The following is a 19060-nucleotide window of genomic DNA, read 5'->3' on the forward strand; positions in this document are numbered from 1 at the left end:
AGTCTGCCTTTAGGATTGCTACCGCTAAATACTTCCCATGACCCCCTTGGAGTTGGGAAACTTTCCTCACAGGACTTGTCGGGAAAGTCACACGTGTTTAACTGGAGGCAGTGATTTCAGATCTCTTGCTGGAAACGGCCTGGAAATCAATCCATTTTTAAAAAGCAAAGAAAACTTTGGAATGCTATAAACATTTTATTTATTTTTTTAGAAAGTATTTTCAGAAAAACAGACAGGAAAATAATCTAGATCATTTATTTATAATTTTAATAAAAACCTTTACATAATCCACATGCATAAAGACCCTTGATGAGCCAATCTGTAGAAGCACCTAACAGGTTAAACCTCATTGTCTGCCAGCGTTATCAATGATTGGCTGGCTGTGGGCAGACAGCAGTATTACAGAGTAGACCAATAGACAAGCTTTATTTTTCCAAAAATAATCAGTTTCTAAACACAGTAAAAGTGAAGACTGTACAAACTAGAGTAAATTGGATGTTACCAGCTGTTCACTTGCAGGATGTTCTTCTGTTTGATGACATTTCTGTTCAATGATGTAATCCAGCTACACAGCAAACACAAACAAAACAGCATGTTCTGGGCTAAAAACAATTTGTCACATGGACTGATTTGAGCAGCTGCTTCCTTCAGTGCAAAACAGGCCTGATGCAATGTGTGAGAGTGCGCAGTAAATGCTGTGTACCTGAATCTACACAGGGAGCCACCTCACATGCAGCTGCTTTTAATAATAATACTAAAAAAAAAAAAACCTTGAGCCAATTTAAAATGCCAAAGCCTTCGATAACCAGGCTATTTGCTTTTCAGGCGAGCCAACCTCCTTGATAGCGTTCTAATTCTAGCACAGAGTTTGCTTTCAGTTAGAAGCACCTGGCCTGGATTCATGAAACCCAGCATTTCTAGACAAAGTTCCTTTGTTTTATTGAAGGCTTGCAATAAACTACACACGGATAAACTCACATTGGGCCTGTTTCCTTCAGAGGCCAGAACAGACCATAAGGCACATGCACTCCTGTGTCAGCTCCCTCTGGCCTGACTCAGAGAAGCTTCCTTTCTTGCCTTTTAAAACAAGGGGGTTTACACATTTGCAGGTTTCCATCCTCCCTACTAAAACAGAGGGAGAACCCCACTCTCTATACCCTGGCTTTAGAGAAGTTACAATCCTCTACTCTCCCCCACCCACAGAACAAACCCATTAAACAAAGCTCAGTTTAAAAAGCCATCCAGTTGGTTCAGACACCAACAGTTCATCTGCTTAACTGGTACAGCACCGCTAGATTGAGTCTGTCCACTCCAAATCATTGTCCTGAAGCGTGCTTCACTGTCCTCCGTGCTGCAGCTAATGAGATTAGGAAATATCTGCCAAGGGACCAAACGTACAAACTATCACTTTTCCTCCACAGGTACACTCTGGCTTGCAGATGGGTGCTGCAAGAAGTGCTTTATTAGCTCTAGAAAAGCTGTCATGTAGTTGAGGATGCTCACCAAAGAGGTCCAAGTCTTACTCTGCTCCCCCAGGTTACAAAAATTCCTGCATTAGCCCACACATGGAGCCACTTTGCGCCTCTACGGAAAAGCTCTATGTGGCTACAGAGACTGCTGCCAGGGGGAGGTTTACCCCAAAAACAAGGGTAAAGGTCAAACAAATGATAAAAAAGAGTCCGTCTGTAGAAGCACGCAGGCCTCACTGAGTCACCACAGTCAGTTCTCGTAGATACGACTGTGTGAGACTGCGCAGCTCCTCCAAGGCATAGTCCTCTGGCATGGGAAGCCGGCCAATGTGGGGAGCAAGCAGGCGAAGTGGGACTCGCTGCACATCGGGCGTGGAGTCAGAGGCAGGTTCAGGAGAATGCTGTAGGCTCAGGACCACCCGCAGCAGGTTAGCAACACGTTTGGCCATATCTGCAAGTGAGCAGAGAATCAGTGAGAATTTAGCCACCTTCCACACAGAATCCTGAAGACTGAAGGTAGCAGAGGTCTAACAAGCTGAGTATTTGAAAACCTCCTCTCCATCAGGAGTTAATTTAAACAGCAATGCAAAGGCCAAATCTGGAGTCAGGCAGCTTCTGTGTCCAATCAAATACTTCCTTTAGCATTCCACTGCTCTGATCACTGATCTCTTCAATACTGCCTGCTCCCACTAGTATACCTAGGCTTTGTCTTCACCGACACAAAGACGTTTGGGGTTTTTTCCATCTTTTTACAGCAAGATAACTATTGCTGGATAAATTACCTCGCTGTAAAATCTGGAGTGGAGAAACAAGGCACTGGTAGCGTTTACCGCAAACTAGCTAGGCAAGGTCAGCCCCATACCCCAGGCTGTAGGGGACCTCTACTACTTGATCTCATCGTAAAACTAAAGTGCCCTGTCTGCTTTATGTTTTCACAGTGGGAGAGCCAACAAGCATTAGTTATCCCAGAGTAAATACCCTTCTTCAGTGAAGATGTAGTCCTAACCTATTCTTGGGTGCTCAGGGCACTTCTGGAGAGCTAATACCTTTGGACAGAGTGGGGGCATTCTACTTAAGTGGCTCTACAATTAGAATACTCCAGGAATCACTCACTGGTGCACCTAGGTCCCTCTTATTCTCTCCCTGCGGCCCATAATAGTCTGTTCTCCTGCGGGCTGTAATACTTTGGTCTCATTTCAGTTGTTGAGTTTACTGTACAGGTGCTGGGTGGGGTTGGTGGCCAGGTCAGACTAGATGATCTGGTTGTCCCCTTCTAGCCTTAAATTCTGTGACTACCTCTTACGTCTCTAGGTGGCTGCTTGAATTAGACGGCAAGTGGGTAGAATCCCAAGGCTGAAGAAACCTACCATTGACAGCTAGTTGCTGATGGCCCTAGTTAACTGGGTGCAAAGACAAATCTCCAAAGGCAGGAGGAGAGAAGTGGCAAGTAGCATGCAGGGTACTGCAGCGCCTTCGTGGCTATGACTAAAGACACAGAAGGTGGTCAGTCATTTACCACAATCTGGCAGCTGAGTGGTTCCATTCAGTGTTACTGAGAATTATCCATTTATTTTGTACCAGTATTAGTAGCTTTATATGCAGGTTGTTTTTGAGTCTCTAGAGCCCTACAGGGACTTAATACTGACAGGCCATTGGGACAGCACACCTATCAAATTAGCCACAGATGAACAGTAAACAGAGTAAAATAAAATGCCAGATACATGTAAAGCAGCCATGACAGCAACATTTATCACCTGCTCCAGCCCTACAGCAGGAAATGCAAGCCAAAGCAAAACACAGCCATAAATTCTGGCATTATGGTGTGATGGCCAGTAGTTAGTAGTAGATTAGTCAGGTTAGGTTGTAAGTTGAGCTGCAAATACCATTTAAAAAGTTAACTACTTAAACAATTAAAATACGTCCTTTAAACGGTTAAGTATTTAAGCGGCTGAGGCCGGGGCTGCTCCAGACAGGCGCCACCCCTCCAGCCAGCACGGGGGTTAACTGTTAAGGCGGTTAACCAATAAGACTATGCTTACTGGTTAACCTTTTACAACCCTAGTTGTAAGATCCCTGCCTTGAGAAGCTTGACTATCTTCCTGTGTGCATTGCCACACACACCTATGACTGTACAAACAGCCTTACCAGACTGAGCCAATCGGTCCTTGGCATTGTGGCACTGTATCTGTTCTATCCTGTTGCATAGCGACGTCACTTTGGTATGTAACCTCTCCAACTCATATGCAGAACAATCCAGCTGAAAGCAAACCCAAGACAGTCAATTACACAATAGAATGGCTTCAATTAAAAAGAACAATTTGTAGGCTCTTTGTGGCCTCCTGTACCAGGCTACCATGCCAATAAGAATTAGAACAAATATTTTAGCAGAGAATATAAAGTCTGAAGTTCTTGACTGTGGCAATCCAAGCCAAAGAACCCATCAACACAAAGTAGTTTTAGTTTTGCAGCATGTTTGTAAGAACCAAATGAAAACTAACTTCTGTTGTCTAGCTTGCAAAAAAAGATAGCTAGATAGCTAGAGGGAGGAAAAGGTAAAGCAGCAGCACCATCGAGATGTGTGGGTGCCCCATTGGTAAACACATGGTTTTGTCGACATTACCCTTTCTCCCTTTCCTTCCCCTCACCTGATTCTGTCATGTTTAATTAAGACTTCTCCAGGGCAGAGACCACTTATTTTGTGAAACCCCTAGTATATTTCTAAGTGTCCAAATATATGCAAGAGAAAACTGACATGCCCATGTCTGTGAGGGAGTATCTAAGTGTTTACTAAACAGTGAACATGCAGCTATTTTAAAAATAAAAAACTCTGTTCATATGAACACTGAAAAAAACAGAATTTTTACAGTTACCTGCTGAATCCTGTCGAGCATTTCGATGACCCGGATGTAGTCCAAATAAACCAGCCCCGCTGTGTCCCAGTCCTGGATGAGTGTACTTCGCTCTGGAGGGGACAAATCTTCTAGGAATCCTTTTAGGTAGTTGTAGTTTTCATTAATAATAGCATCTGAAGAAGACAACTGGATAAGAAACCTCTTGCTCTAAACCGGTACCTTTCAGTATAGCTGATGGATACTTGGATGAATATAGGAAGATTGAGGGCCGATAAGTGTCTATCAAGGCTAACAGCTAAACAACATTAGAAAGTCAAAGGGGGAGTAGCTTAAGGACTAGTAATGGTAAATTCAATCTCTTACTCCTAGTTTCCAGGTTCAAATCTGGCCAGGAACAGTAACGATCAGAAATTTTTACTGAATTTGTGGCCTATGGGGTGGGGCGGGTGGGGGGGGAACACACACAAAAAAACTTGCTACCTCTTCTATAGCTGTTGTTCTTTGAGATGTGCTGCACAGGTCCATTCTACTTCAGGTGTGTGCACGCCTAGTGCACCAGAGCCAGAAATGTTTTTTCTCTTGACGGTACCGCTTGGTGCAGCTCATGTGCCTTTAGCACGCTTACAGGAGAAGGTGGATGGGTCATGGAATGGACATGTGGACATCTTCAAGAATGGTTACAGAAGAAGTTAGTAACAGTTTTTTCTTCAAGGGATTGAAAAGGTCCATTCCATTTCAGGTGATAAACTGTTGAGACTGGAAAAGGGTTTCAGTGTCTACCTGAACAATTGAACTACTCACCCAAATTTCGCATCATTCCTGGATTGCTGGGATATAGCACAGTGTCTTGTAAAAGTATACAATGACGACCATGTTGCAGCATTACCAATGTCATATAGATACCGGAGCCAAAAAAGCAGAGGGAGCTGCTTGGGCTCTTTGGGGTGAGCTACCACCCTTCCTGGTGGGATACTTTGGCATTGTCATGGCACAGACATATGCAGGATGAAATCCACAATGAAATCAGTTGCAAAGAAACTGGGAAGCCTTTACTTATGTGCACAACTGAAATAAACAGCTGTGTAGACCTTCTAAGAGACCTAGTTCTGTCCAAGTAAAAACACCAATGCCCTTCTGACATCCAAACTATGAAGCCTCTCTTCATTCTTACCATCCTTTTTTCCTAAGCCACATACTCGTAAGTATATGGCTTCACTAAAGTGAAACTTAGGAGGAAAAAAAAAACCACTTTAGTGAGGAACTTGGGATGAGGATGCAAGTACACTTTTGTCCTTATAAAAAAGGACACATGGAGGGTCAGCAACCAGGGCACAGAAATTCACCATCCTCCCAGTGGAGAAAATGCCCACCAAGAATGCTACCTTCGTAAACAGATGTAAGAAAGAAGGGGTCGCCACCGGCTCGAAAGGTAGCTCCACAAGTGCAGCTAGTACCAAATTCAAGTCCTGTGGACAGATGGGATCCTTTATGCGGGGCTTCAGCCTGTCCACGCCATTTAAGCATCTGATGATCATCGGGTTAGAAATCTCTGATCTGCCATCTATTGGTGGGTGGAATGTAAGGAACAGAGGCCTTAATGCTTCAGGTGAAGCAAATAATCCAGGATATGCTGGTTAGCCAGGATTGGCAAAATACCCATCTGCTGAGACTAACTGGAAAAATCCTTCTGCTTCATCAGGTAAGCATATCCAATACACAGTTTCCGGATGTTCAGAAGACTGTTTTCCATGTCCACAGAACATTCAGACTCTTGAAGTTAACCACAGAGCATCCATGCTGTAAAATGAAGGGTGCACGCGTTGGGATTTAACATCTGACCATGGTTCTGGGATATTATGCCAGGTTCCCGAGGCAGTGGTACTGGACTCCCGACAGACATTTAGCAGACTGGAGAACCAATGCTGACGAGGCTAGGCTGGTACCATAAGAATTATGCGAGCTTGGTCCTGCTGGAGCTTGTGCAGTATTTTCAGGAGCAGATGAATAGGACAGGCAAACAGCAGCTTACCCTTCCATGAGACATAACATACTAGGCTTAACCCTGGACTGGACAGGACAAGAAATAGTTTCAATGCTCGGAGGACTTGATCATCAATAGTACTGCAAACTTCTGCCCCTACCTGGAAATAACATGGCAGCAAGTGTGCCGGAGAGTGGAGAGGGTCTAGTACCAGTAGGCCTACCTTTTGCATGCCTGGAGAATCCACTACCAGGAGCATAAGCAAGTCTCTTGCTGCCACATTACCCTGAGACCTGGGTATGACAGTTGCTTCCCTAAGAATGTTGGCACTGCAGTAAGAGTCCACATCAATGGCCTGGAAACCAATGCTGGAGTCAACTTTTTCAGGGGTGAGGCAGAGGCCAGTACCAGGGAGAGTCACCTACCTGCCTATTCCACTGCTCTGCTGGTAAGTGACAGGAGATCAAGTTTCCTGGTGCCAAGATCTGATTTACCCAACTTAGAATAGTGCTCCCCGGATTTCTTGTGCTTTTACCTCAGTGCCAGAGAAGGGGATGAGTGCCTTCCCTCCAACAATCTTCTCGGGGACCAAGGGGGGAGCAACATCCAGAGAGGTACTCCTAGCGGAGATGGAAGTACACTATTTTGCATCCAGAGCAGGAAGGTTCAGAAGGTGGACAATAAGTCAGCCTCCAGTAAGCAGGTGGCGCAGTCTCACCTCCCTGTCCTTTTCTGTACACAGCTTGAAGTCTACACAGGTCTGGCAGCAGTCTCAAACATGGCCATCACCCAGACATTTCAGACACTTGACGTGAGGCTCACCCAACCCACACAAGACTTAAAGCCTGGGAAATGAGGCATGCCCCAGTATTGAGTGTCAACACCGGTGCTAAGAGGGACTCGATGCCAGAAAACTAAGACAAGAAAGAAAGAAAATCTAGACTATGTATAAGAACAAGTAGCTCTAAACCAGAAAACATACTAGTTAACTATACAGAAATACACAGGAAACCACCGACAGGGGAAAGCATAGATAAACAAGGTAACATGGTCCAGCTACCGACCACAGGCAGTAAGAAGAAGCCAAAGGTGGATCCAGGGAAGCGCTCCCCTTTACACCTTAAGGCAGTTGCACAAGTGTGCTGAAGGCACATGTGTCGCTCCGATGGGTACCACAAATTAGAAACGTCTCGGACTCTGGTGCACTGAGCATGCACACACCTGAAGTGGAATGGACATGTGCAATCACTCGAAGACATGAATTTGTTGTACCAGCTCAATTCCTAGAAAAAGGAGTGACCAGAGGGGCCAGGAGCCCAATGGGAATGAGGACCACTATCTTCACCCCAGAAGTGATCCCTGCAAGTCAGGGCTGGGGCACATTAGGTTCAATATGCATCACCCCATGCTGTGTTTTATACGGAGGACTTCCATATCAGGGTATCAAGCATCAGATTTACTTTAATACAGCTAACAGACCCACTTAATATGACTGACAGCCACTGCCCAGGCATACTGCTGCTAGTTAGAAGCCCTTTTACCAGGAATGAGCTGTCCCAGACCCTCATCTTGCAGAACATTCAATGACATTTGTCAACATCTTTCAGTGTGCAGAAGCCCGCATGACAAAGCTAGGAGACAAATAATCTCACCTGAGGCTAAGTGCTTGATGACCAGTTTGTGACACTGGTTCCAGTGTCCAGCTTTGAACAAGTAGAGGGCCTCTTTGTGCTTATCTCCCTCCATCCTTGCCCGAACTGCCTTAGCTTCATGAATCCATTCTGGTGGAATGCAGAGCTTTTGTGTCAGGAAAGTCTCCTTTGTCCAGGATTCTGGCGTTTCCGACAGCACGCAGTGGCGGTTTAAGAATTCACGCACTGCTTTCTCACGTGTGCTAATGGGAACAGACAGCAACTAGCTATTCAAACAGGTCATTTCATGTTTCACCCTCAAAAATCAGAGCTCTAGGAATGGGCATATTTTGTGAGCAGTCACTTGTAATATCTGTAATTAGTATTAAGAGGCCTATAGCTATGGCGCAAGTAATGACTCCCAAATTCATAAGAAGCAATCCACGTTAGCCATACATAATATTCCCTTGCATATCAGTTCTTAACACTGAAGCCTTTTGAGAGGAATGATCCTATTCTGTGGTCTAAACAAAGTCAAGAAGTGATAAGTGAGTGGGCGGCATTACCTGGAATAGAGTTCTAGCAGAAAGCAGCTATTTTAAAAGGCATTTTTTAGACCGGGGGTCCCCAAACTGTGGGGTGTGGCTCCAAGGGGGTTGCAGAGGAATATTTGGGGCTGGGGAGGGAACACCACACAGCCCTGGCCCCTAGGGCTCCGGTAGTGGCCCCAGCCTCTGCTCCCTTACCTCTGTCCACATGCCCCTCTCCCAGAACTGCAGCCCAACTCCTGGCCCCTGGGAGGGTGGGGAGGGAAGGAACACTGACAGGGACTGGGGGGGGGGGGGGGGGGGCGCGCACCATGAGGTAATAAAGTTTGGGGGCCACTGTTTTAGATAGATTAATCCATTTATGGTTAGTATGACACAAGTTAGTTAGATGTTGCCAGACAGTTTTGAGAGTTCAGTACTCTTAACACCTACTAGCAAAAGTGATAAAGGATCAAGGTGACACCGTAAGTGTGTGACCCTAAAATGCCAACAAGCCTAGATTCCAACATAAAAAAAAGTGGGAGGAGACCCCACTGAAGAGTGTCAAGTTGTGCTCTAATGCCTATCCCTAGCGATAAAGAGATTCTTCAATGAGAACTAAGGGAACAGGTCTGACAGATGAAGACCCTGCAGCTCACTTGGCCATAACTGGATTGGCTCTACAACAGTGATACTCAGACTGGCTCAGGAGCCACAAGTGGCTCTTTAATGCGTCTCCTGTGGCTCTTCGCAGCAAATGATATTAAAATACTATGTGATTTAATTAACAACCAATCAGGATCTTTTTACTATGTTATTAACCAATTGTGGAATATTTGTTCAGTCATTTTGCTGTGAGAATAGAAAATAGCAAATGAAACCAGGAATTCACACGACGGTGGCTCTTTTGGGTAATGCTGATCTCCAATTTGGCTCCTGAACCACTGAGGTCTGAGTATCACTGCTCTGCAGTATTAAGAGTAGTTATGGAACAGTCACTGAAGTTAGACAATTTGGACACAGGGTAAACTAATGAGTAAGTATTCTGTCACTTTGACTACCTACATTTTAGGACTCAAATATTTCCTTGAAATGCAAATTATATTTTTAAGTGGTCAGTATGAAAAGAATAAACTTGAAAGAACACCCTTGAAATATCATTTTTAAAACTCCTTTTCAATTTTACTTTACTTTTAAAGTGCGCCTTCTCTTGCTGATGTTTGTAGGGGGGTTTTTCACCATGGGCAAAACTAACTGTACACTAAAACTGAAAACAATTTTTGGCTAACTTATGAATTACAATAATGTTAGATGTTACACAACTTATTCAGACCTGAAGAGCTAAGATCGAAAGCTTGTCTTTTGCCAACAGAAGTTGGTCCAATAAAAGATATTCCCACCTTGTCCTTTTTCTAGCAAAATTACACATTTCAGACATGTGATTTTCCAATTGACTCTGTCCCTTTAAACACCCCACTCAATTATATTTTGTACAACTCTGTTCTGAAATCACAAGTCCTGGTAACCAGCCAAAATTTAATCCAATTCTTTTCACTCCTCAAATGAGGAAACTATTGGCACTACCTAGTTTATTCATGAACAAAAACTACACCCCTAAAAAATGTCATTTTAATGACGTCATCTGTGTATTCCTACCTCCTTATCCTTTCAAGTAAGTCAGATCTAAGAGTATTAGCATTCTACAAAGCAATGCTGTAGTCCGTTTTTATGGTTCATGCCCACCAGAAGACCAGGTTTCAACCCACAGAGGAGCAATCACTATTTAGCTCTAACAATGTTCTCAGCACTATATAAAACAAAGTAATCCTGCTGCAAAGAATTTACAGTCTAAAAGAGAGAAAAAAAAAAGACAGGCTGCACTGGGCAAACTAGGTGAGTGAACAAGTTATTTTGTTAACTTGTGGGCACCATAGTTGTAATTGTAAGGGCATCATATGGAATTGTAAATGCCATGCTGCTAAGCATTTACTAGCAGTGATGACATCCTAGACTAGGAAATTTTGTGGCACTTTGCAATCCTCACATATTTTAAAACTGATGCACTATGATCAATCACTGTGCAGTTTCATTTTGATTACCTCAAGAGAAGCCACTAGCGTCCGTAGATAAGTGCTCCATGCTGTATACAACTACAAATACTCCTTCCAAAGCACGTAGCAAGAGAAGTCTGCCTTGTACTTACTGTGTATTGGATGTATGCAACAGTACAAAAATGGCCCATTCCCAGAGTCCTTCACTTTCAAGCTGGGCAGCATAGCTGGCATTCAGCACTCCTTGACACTGCTCTGATAGATGAGTGTAATTCAAGGCTCTAAGTACTTCCCACAGGTGCCAACTAAGACGGTAGTCCAAGGGGTCGGAAGTAATACTTCTGGGGTCAAGCAGCTGATTGAGATCATAGCATCTGCAGAGAGATGGATTCAGAACGTAAGTAACAAGAAGCGGACAAGTAGTTCATTGGGCCCACAACAAATCCAAGTATTGGTGATGCTTCGTTCCTGACAATTCCTTTGTTTTCTTTACTGAATGCCTCTGGAAGCAAGTTAGTGTCCTATCTGAACACAAGTTCAATAGTTAATATTCTATCAAGCTTCTTTGAGTTTGCATCCAGAGTGCCACGTTTCCTCTGAGGAATATGCACCTGCTGTGTTATTTTTATCAGCAGCTTAAAAGAAGGCAACTGCACATGAGAAGCTAAGAATACTTCACCCTCATTCAGAACACAAGCTGAAGTTACAGGAGAACAAGTCTAGTTACAGACAAGCCTTCTATACTGGGCTGCTAGCTTCTGATCAAATAAAGTGTCCTTTCCAAAACTGTCAAAAGAAAGCTTTTATGTGGCCTGTCTTACTAACATTCAGAGAGATGCTAAATTGATGCCTCATTTCTTTTCAGGACCAAACTTCTCCCCCAGACACAAACGGGCTGTACCACTCTTTCTGCAAATACCAGTAACTTGGCAGTTGTCTTATTTGGGGAACAAAGCCCTGGAAATTTGGGTCTGGGAGAATTTTGCTTGCTGCTTTTCCCAAAAAAGCTATATATGTTAGGATCTTAACTGGGTAAGGTGGGAGTACTGAACTACTTCTGTTTGCATCGCAGGACGCAGGGAATTTGGTGCAAAGGAGAGTAGCCAAACCCCAGAGACCTGTGGGGAAGTATTCACTCCCAGTGGTGTTTACGCCAACATCCTGGATTTAGGGACAGATCATATGAGAGGAGACATCTATGACTAATTAATTCTATATTTGTAGAACAGCAAGAGTGATGGATCCAATAAACAGCTCTTTAGGTGTTCGGATTCCCATTTACCTGTCGCTGTAGAGCTTTAACAAGTGAAAGCAGACATCTCTCAGGGGTCTCTTTGTACTGTCATCTTCCTCAAGTACACAGCCAGAATCCTCTAGGTAGGGAGGCAGGGGACAGCAGGCATATTTCTCACACTCCGGGGTGTTCTGTAGAGTATTGTACCACAGACTACACTTAGTGACAGCAAACCAAATAGAACAGCACTGCTACATACACAGCACACATTCAGAACCTCACAACTTCTGTGAATTATGAATTTGATATGCTTTCTGCTTCAGCAAAGTACACCCACATGGGAGAATGTCAGTGTAGAGGCCATTAGCTTGCCTTTAGTAGCCACCTCTGGGAGGTGTATTCCACCTATTTAAAATACCCTTGCAGTGTCATCTGGCTCTTACATTGTAATGGAATGTTTTTTCAGTTTGCTGTTTTAAAAAGCTAGGAAGTTGCACACACACACAAGATAAATTTTTTAAAAGGCTACAGTGTCAAGCACACCAAAGTTAGGAAGTGCCAGAATTAAGGCTGCACCGCAACCTTCATTTGGCCCCCTTGTGCACATGCATTAGGATTCAGAAATTCCCCGATCACACTTTTTCTCACAGGACCACTGCCTCAGTCAGTACGCAAGCTGGATGATGCTCATTCGGTAGAATCCAATATTTTGTTTTATCTTCCTCGTGTTGCTCTAGGCCTTATTAGCTGAACACTACTGAAACCCATTCTCTGGGCAAAAAGCTGATTTCTTCAAGGGTTTTTCTATGGCACTTATTGTAGCTTCACTAAGAAGCAGGGATTCTACAGACAGTTTCCTTCACTACACAATCCTGATTCATCCCCAGAGCACCATCCATCATCCTGTGCACTGAAAAGAGTCTAATTACATGATCACAAACTATCATAATTAAGACTAGTTTTAGTCACAGGTATTTTAGTAAAAGTCATGGACCGGTCACGGGTAGTAAGCAAAAATTCACGGCTGGTGACCTGTTCATGACTTGTACTAAATATACCCAACTAAACCTGGGAGGGGGGGTGCCCTGCAGGTGCTCGGGGGGAGAAGACCGGGACCCCCACTGGTGCTGGGGGATGGCGTCTGGCCAATAGGAGCTGTGGAGGCGATGCCTGTGGGCAGAGGCAACGCACTGAGCTAGGAACTATGGGAGAGACATGTCGCCACTGCTGGGGAGGCCCCCCCCATCCCAACGTAAGCCCAGCCCAGAGCCCTAACCCCCTCCTGCACCTCAACCCCCAACCCTGAGCCCCCTCTCACAGGCACCCAAACTCCTGCTGCTGCTGGGGAAAAAGGGAAAGGAAGAGGGCAGTGGCCCGAGTGCCCCAGCAGTGACTGGCCATGGGGCTGCCCAAGCTGCTCAGGCAACCCTTGGGCCATCCGTAACAGCCGCTGCGGAAGTCGCGGAGGTCCCAGAAAGTCATGGAATCTGTGACTTCCGTGACAAACTTGCAGCCTTAATCATAATGCATATGGACAAGAATTAAATTAAAATTGCATGACCATTTCTTAACTTTTGAGCGCTTGACTTTGCAGACTTTCTTTTAATGTACCTTTTGTGTGTGTAGTTTCCTAGGTTTTTTTAAAAAAGCCAAATTAAGAGACAAAATTTCATAAAGGGAACATCATACATGGTTCATTACAAGGTTTAGAACCTGTAGATGCACAACAGAGACTTCTGCCTTAGTAGCTGCCAGGCTGTCATTCTCTGAGAGCCAAGCACTAGAACCGAAACATTTTGCCCCTGGGTTTCACAGCTATTTGCTGACAGCAGAGGAATGCAGAGATTCAGAAATCCAGGGTTCTACTTCACGTTCTCAGGGAGAACACTCTAGTGATTACAGAACCATCTTCCTCAGCCCCTCCAGCTTGTGCTTGGCCTAATCCACCCCCTGGGACCACTCATCCACCACCTACTAACTGGTTCCTCATCCTACTCTCCCACTTGCCAGCCCTCCGGATGTCTCTGCACCCATCTGCATTTCAGTCAGATAGTTTCCTTCTTGCTGCCAAGGAACCAGCAGGTGGAGCACTGAGCACACTGGAGAGTCTCCCTGCTCTCAGTCCCTGTGCAGTACCACTGCTGCCCGACTGCTGGGAAAAGCCTGTTCAGCCCATGGAGTATGCTCAGTACAGATAGAATCAGAGAATCTACCTGCCAAACTCAAAGTCTGCATGAGAAGGTCAATTTTCAGAGGCTCATAACCTGGCCAAATTTTCACAAGGATGTTACAAGACATTCCTTACACCAGGGTGACCTTTTATCCAAATTTCAAGTCCCTGCTCCAAAGCATGGAGGTGCTTACAATGAAAGTAGTAAGAGCTTAGTAAATCAATGTATTTTTCCCAAATCTCATCCTGAGAAACAGCTGAACTGATTTTGCTTACGTTTTCCAAAAATTTCAGCCTGAGGCAGACACCCACCACAAAATTTGTGCCTGAAGTTTAAAGTTTAACAAAGTAATAAGCAGGACCTGAAAACAGGGTCCTATAATGGAAAGGGTTGGGCAGACTCCAAACATTGCTACATGCCCGGCATATAATTAAGTACAAATATTCAAAACACGAGAGGTTTGTCGTGGGTTTGAAAGGCTTGCACCAACTGTTCACAAATTGCCATCTGAAGTTCGGTTTAGATATTTGTTCAAAGAAGCAGCCTTTGTAAAAAGAGTGATGAAATGGGACTTTCCGTTTTCTTGGAATTAGCTGTAACTGCTAACCCATTTCTGGTCAAGATAGGATTGTACCACCACAATTTGCTGATTAATCCTGAATCAAGCCCCATGAGAAACAGAAGCTGTCCTTTAAACAATAAGCCATGTTCTTAAGAGCACACAGAACACCTACTTTGCTGCAATGCCTGGACAGGAATGCAAGGAAGAGACATGTTTCCCTTTTTTAAAAGGCATGTAATGACATACCTGGAATGCTGCCTCGTACATGTTGAGTGCCTTCGAAATAGAAGCCGTTGGCGGAAGCAGATACCAGAGGTGGATAGCAATAGAACGCTTCCAGTCCAGCTGTGAGCACACATTAATGCTTTTTCTCTCAGATAACTGCCACACCTGAACAACAGATTGCAAGGGTTAAAGCAGGTTTGCAGTAAATGTTACACTGAGAATGAGCAATGCTTAGTTTTGTAGCCTCGGACTAGATTATATGAGCAACATTTACCACTGAAAGGATGCATTAGGAAGGGACCAAATGAATCCCTTTGTATTTAATAGTTAGAGACTGGACACATGCCATTGGACTGCATGTGTTGGAAGTCAGTATAATACTCCTTTTAACAGTGACTCTAGGACATGTGCTCCTCACTTAGCAAAAGCTAGTCTACAACAGCAGTTCTCAACCAAGGGTCCAAGGCCCCCAGGAGGGCCTCAAGCAGGTTTCAGGGGGTCTGCCAAAATATACCGGAGAGCAGGGCCAGCGTTAGGAGTCTCTGGGGCAGAGGGCAGAAAGCCAAAGCCCGAGGGCTGCCACGCGAGGCTGAAGGTGAAACGGAAACCCTGCTGCATGGGAAAAGCCTGAGCAACTTCGGTTCGCGGGGCCTCCTGTGGCATGGGGTCCCCTGGCAATTGCCCTGCTTGCTACCCCCTAACACCAGCCCTGGCTTTTAATCTACTGGATATGCTGAACAACAGTTGTGGCACAGGCAGGCCATAGAGTTTTTAATAGCATGCTGGGCCTCACAGAAAAAGGTGAGAAACCCCTGGTCTACAAGACACTCATTTATTTTTCCTATCTAGCAGTAGCTAGCTTTCAATTATACAGATGTGACAGATTGTCAGCAAGACTTACGGGCTTCCCAGCCAGCAGAGCAAAGATGCGCAATCTCTCCTCCTGGATGAAGCAGTCTGCCTGCAATCCATGCCAGTCCACTAATTGCATTGTGAGGAGCTCCCGAACCTGCTGGCTGCCTACCAACTGGGAGAGGAGAAGGGCAAGCCTGTGATCTCCTGAAGGAGATAAAACAGCATGTCAGCAGAGTTTACTGGGACATCACAGTTTTAAAAAAAATCACAATTTTAAAAAAATTGAGGTAACTTGTACTCTAAAGTCAGAAGTATGGAAATTACAGTTAGACTAATTAGGTTTCCTTCAGAATCAGCCATAAGCGCAAGAAAGAACCAGGAAGGCAAGAAAAAGTTCAGTATTGTTAAAAGCTGAAGTAGTCATTTGAGCCAAACAAGTGTGCTTCAAAAACCAATACCCAGCCCTAGAAGTTTAAATTATAGCTTGTAAAAACACACACCACCGTAATCAGTTATATTAGCAGCCATTGCTATGTGCACTGATCAAGGAAAGAGTAAGTTTCTGGTGTACACGTCACACAGATTACAGCCGTTAATTAGAGAATGGTGGAAGTAAATGGCTCCTAGAGCATGTGCTCTTCCTACCTACACACTGTCACAACACAGAACTAAGAACTGGCCCAATTACAGTTGCTTTGCTACAGCAACGTTCAAGGCAGATTTAGTGGGCTAGAAAGCAAGCTCTGAACACAGCAGATTTACATTAGAACACTGAAATATGAGTTACAAGTAACAGCTGTAAGGTTCCCCAGAGAAATCAGCAGAAAGTGGCTAAGCTATTCCTGTCCATCTTAAGCTAGTAAAAATCAATACACTGAGTAGTCAGTTCCCCTCAGTAGGAAATCACTCAAGCCTCAGCCTAGGTATTAGAGTTTGAAGTGTAAAATGCCCTGTACCAGATTCCATCCTGAGGGAGACCAAGGTTTCTTCTCCTGTCCCCCAAAAAATATTTGCAGTAGAAACATCTGATTTGCCCCTCAATCACCATGCAATTTCTGCAGTAAGGCTGAATCTAACATTGATCTTGGTAACAATGAGGAAAAAAAAAGTGCGGCAGTCTCTGTATATCCCAAAGTCAGCTGTGAGTTGTAAGCTTCTTACCTGATTGCTGTGCCACCCTACAAGCCTCACTGATCCTCTTCCCAGTAAGGTAGCTAAACACAGCCTCTATGTGGTTCTCGTGCTGGGACAGTGAGACTTCCTCTTCGATTCGTGCTGCTGCAGTCTGTGATAACCAGCGGGAGAAGGCTTTCCTACGCTCCAGGGTTACAATGTACTCACTGGGCTCCTCCAAACTGGCTTCTAACTCCTTCAGGTGGCCCCAGATTGCCTCACACAACATCCATGTCAAACACCAGTATTTCACCACAGCTGAAGAACAAAAAATTAAGTGGTCACAGAAGAGAGACATACATACTAGGAATTTGGAACAATGCTGTAGAGGGGGCTGTGTCAGTCCTATATTTGTCCTACATTCATAGGGGATTAGACTACTTACTTACTTTGAAATTTAAATCAGCTGATTAGCACCCCACAATGCATCAGCCCAGCATGCATCTGATCCAGCCATTTTAAAGTTAATAAAACCAAACGAGGTGGCCACAACCAGTCGACTATTTTAAATGTCTGTCAATACAGTAAACACTATCCTGGAGAAAGATCGAGAACATTTTGCTCCTTTCTGTGTTTTTGTATTTCCAATTCTCTGTTCATTTTATTCAGATTGTGCTGCACTAAAGTTATTTGAAGTGAACTTGCACTAAACTGCTTTATCACTTAGATTCTATGCTCCCCCAATGTATATAACTTGATACTCACATTCTATTTCAGCTGCGTCTCCACAAAAGTCTCTAACCCAGTCAGCATAGTCATGGATGGCAGACACTCCTGGGTTGGCTGCTAAGAGAGGACAACGTTCGTCTACATGGACAGTGCTGTGTTTGAGCTTTATCTCCAGAGGGATGAGGTATAACTGCTGGTCTCCGTCTGTCTTCCTTCGTTCTAAGGTCAGCTTCTCTATATGAACCTTGAAGGGAGATTCTGAAAGTCTGGGGAAGATAACAGTAGTATTGGAAAGATAAAGATACTTAACAAGACTAACAGACGTGTAAAGTAATTCTTATGTAGAAACACACCTCTCCTGTTCCTGATCATCAGGTGGATAATAAATCCAGAACCCATTTCTCTAACTGAATGGGATGTCAATATATTCAATAGGTACTCAATCCCAGGAACAGATAAGGGCCAAATTGTGGGCGCTGTGGTTACAGAATGAACTGCAAACATCCTGAAACTGACAGTGTGCTTGAATCATGGGACATGAAGAAACCTGATCCTAGAATTCCATCCCTTATTTGGAACACAACTACCCAAACTATACAAGTACTATAAAAACATTTCTAGAGTTATGGACACAGCATCAGGAAGCACTAGCTTAATGTCCCTGCGTACTCCATTGCAAGCTTGACCTACATTCTGCAGCTCCCTGGAGCAGCAGACAGGAAGCTCTTTGAAAGTTTCATTTAAAGGGGAGATGCTCCAGTATTCCCAACACTAAATGTCAACCCACACTAGCAGCACTCAGTGGGGAAGATATGGGCCCATATTTATTCACCGCTTCATAGTGCTTAAGGCCAGAAGGGGCTGTTAGACCATCTAGTCTGACCGCCTATACATCACAGGCCCATAAATTTTTACCCAATACAAGATTCAACAAGGTTCACTTTAAAGACAAGGACAGATGGTTCTCTATATACTCCAGTATATCTGCAAGGGAGAACTAGTTTTATGGATTAACACTCACGATTTAGGAGCAACAGGAGTTGGCAAGAATCCATATTCCATAGAGTCATTGCGAAGATCCTCAGGCTCACTTGACCCACTCAGTTTATCTCCACTATTTACAAGAGTCCAATTGGGTCCCCAACCAACACGAAATGAGCGTCCCATGAAGAGTGCCATATCCATTAGGAGTTTTCCTTTTCCATAAGTGACAGATTTTTCCAGAGGTATTAGCCCCTGCTGCCTACAGGCACCCACTGTTTTCAGCTGCACCTCTGGGGCTGCGCTGGGCATGGAGAATGCAGAGGGTAGTGGGGAAAGCCCAGACCAAGAGGCTGCAGATGGAGGATTGCCTAAAGAGGAAGTTCTTGGTCCATGAAAATCTTGCAGAGAAGCACTTTGGAGGAAAGACACACTTGCAAGTTTTGATTGCAGCAGCCCTCCAACTGAAAGGAAGATTGGAGAACTTAAGGAAACTCAAGGTCTCTGCATTTAACAGGTCATTTAAGATGTTCTGAATAGTTTTGGTGGAATTTCAGAGCAGCTAGTAATCGATAGCATTTACTATACAGTTAGGCATGCCCGGTTTTAACACAGCTGCCTGTAGCATGAATGGGACAACAAGTATGGTCATGAACAGTCACTTACTAGGCAATAGCAC

At 44.4% G+C, this 19060-nt stretch overlaps 1 protein-coding gene across 5 annotated transcripts in view; it reads right to left on the bottom strand.

Moving 5' to 3' along the window:
- Positions 1 to 182: 182 nt before the first annotated feature.
- NUP98 (nucleoporin 98 and 96 precursor) overlaps positions 183 to 19060 on the bottom strand; it is a 55030-nt gene continuing 36152 nt past the window's right edge. For all 5 annotated transcript variants that reach the window (XM_034759269.1, XM_034759271.1, XM_034759268.1 and 2 more), the window contains 11 exons: positions 18422 to 18845; positions 17437 to 17666; positions 16720 to 16989; positions 15605 to 15762; positions 14725 to 14868; positions 11794 to 11936; positions 10664 to 10885; positions 7955 to 8196; positions 4340 to 4494; positions 3615 to 3726; positions 183 to 1920 (listed from right to left, as the gene is read on the bottom strand). In XM_034759269.1, the coding sequence (XP_034615160.1) occupies positions 1703 to 1920; positions 3615 to 3726; positions 4340 to 4494; positions 7955 to 8196; positions 10664 to 10885; positions 11794 to 11936; positions 14725 to 14868; positions 15605 to 15762; positions 16720 to 16989; positions 17437 to 17666; positions 18422 to 18845 (2318 nt within the window). In that variant the 3' untranslated portion in view covers positions 183 to 1702. The remainder of the gene's footprint in view (positions 1921 to 3614; positions 3727 to 4339; positions 4495 to 7954; positions 8197 to 10663; positions 10886 to 11793; positions 11937 to 14724; positions 14869 to 15604; positions 15763 to 16719; positions 16990 to 17436; positions 17667 to 18421; positions 18846 to 19060) is intronic.

The sequence above is a fragment of the Trachemys scripta genome, chromosome 1 (genome assembly GCF_013100865.1).
Source record: "Trachemys scripta elegans isolate TJP31775 chromosome 1, CAS_Tse_1.0, whole genome shotgun sequence".
NCBI lineage: Eukaryota > Metazoa > Chordata > Testudines > Emydidae > Trachemys > Trachemys scripta.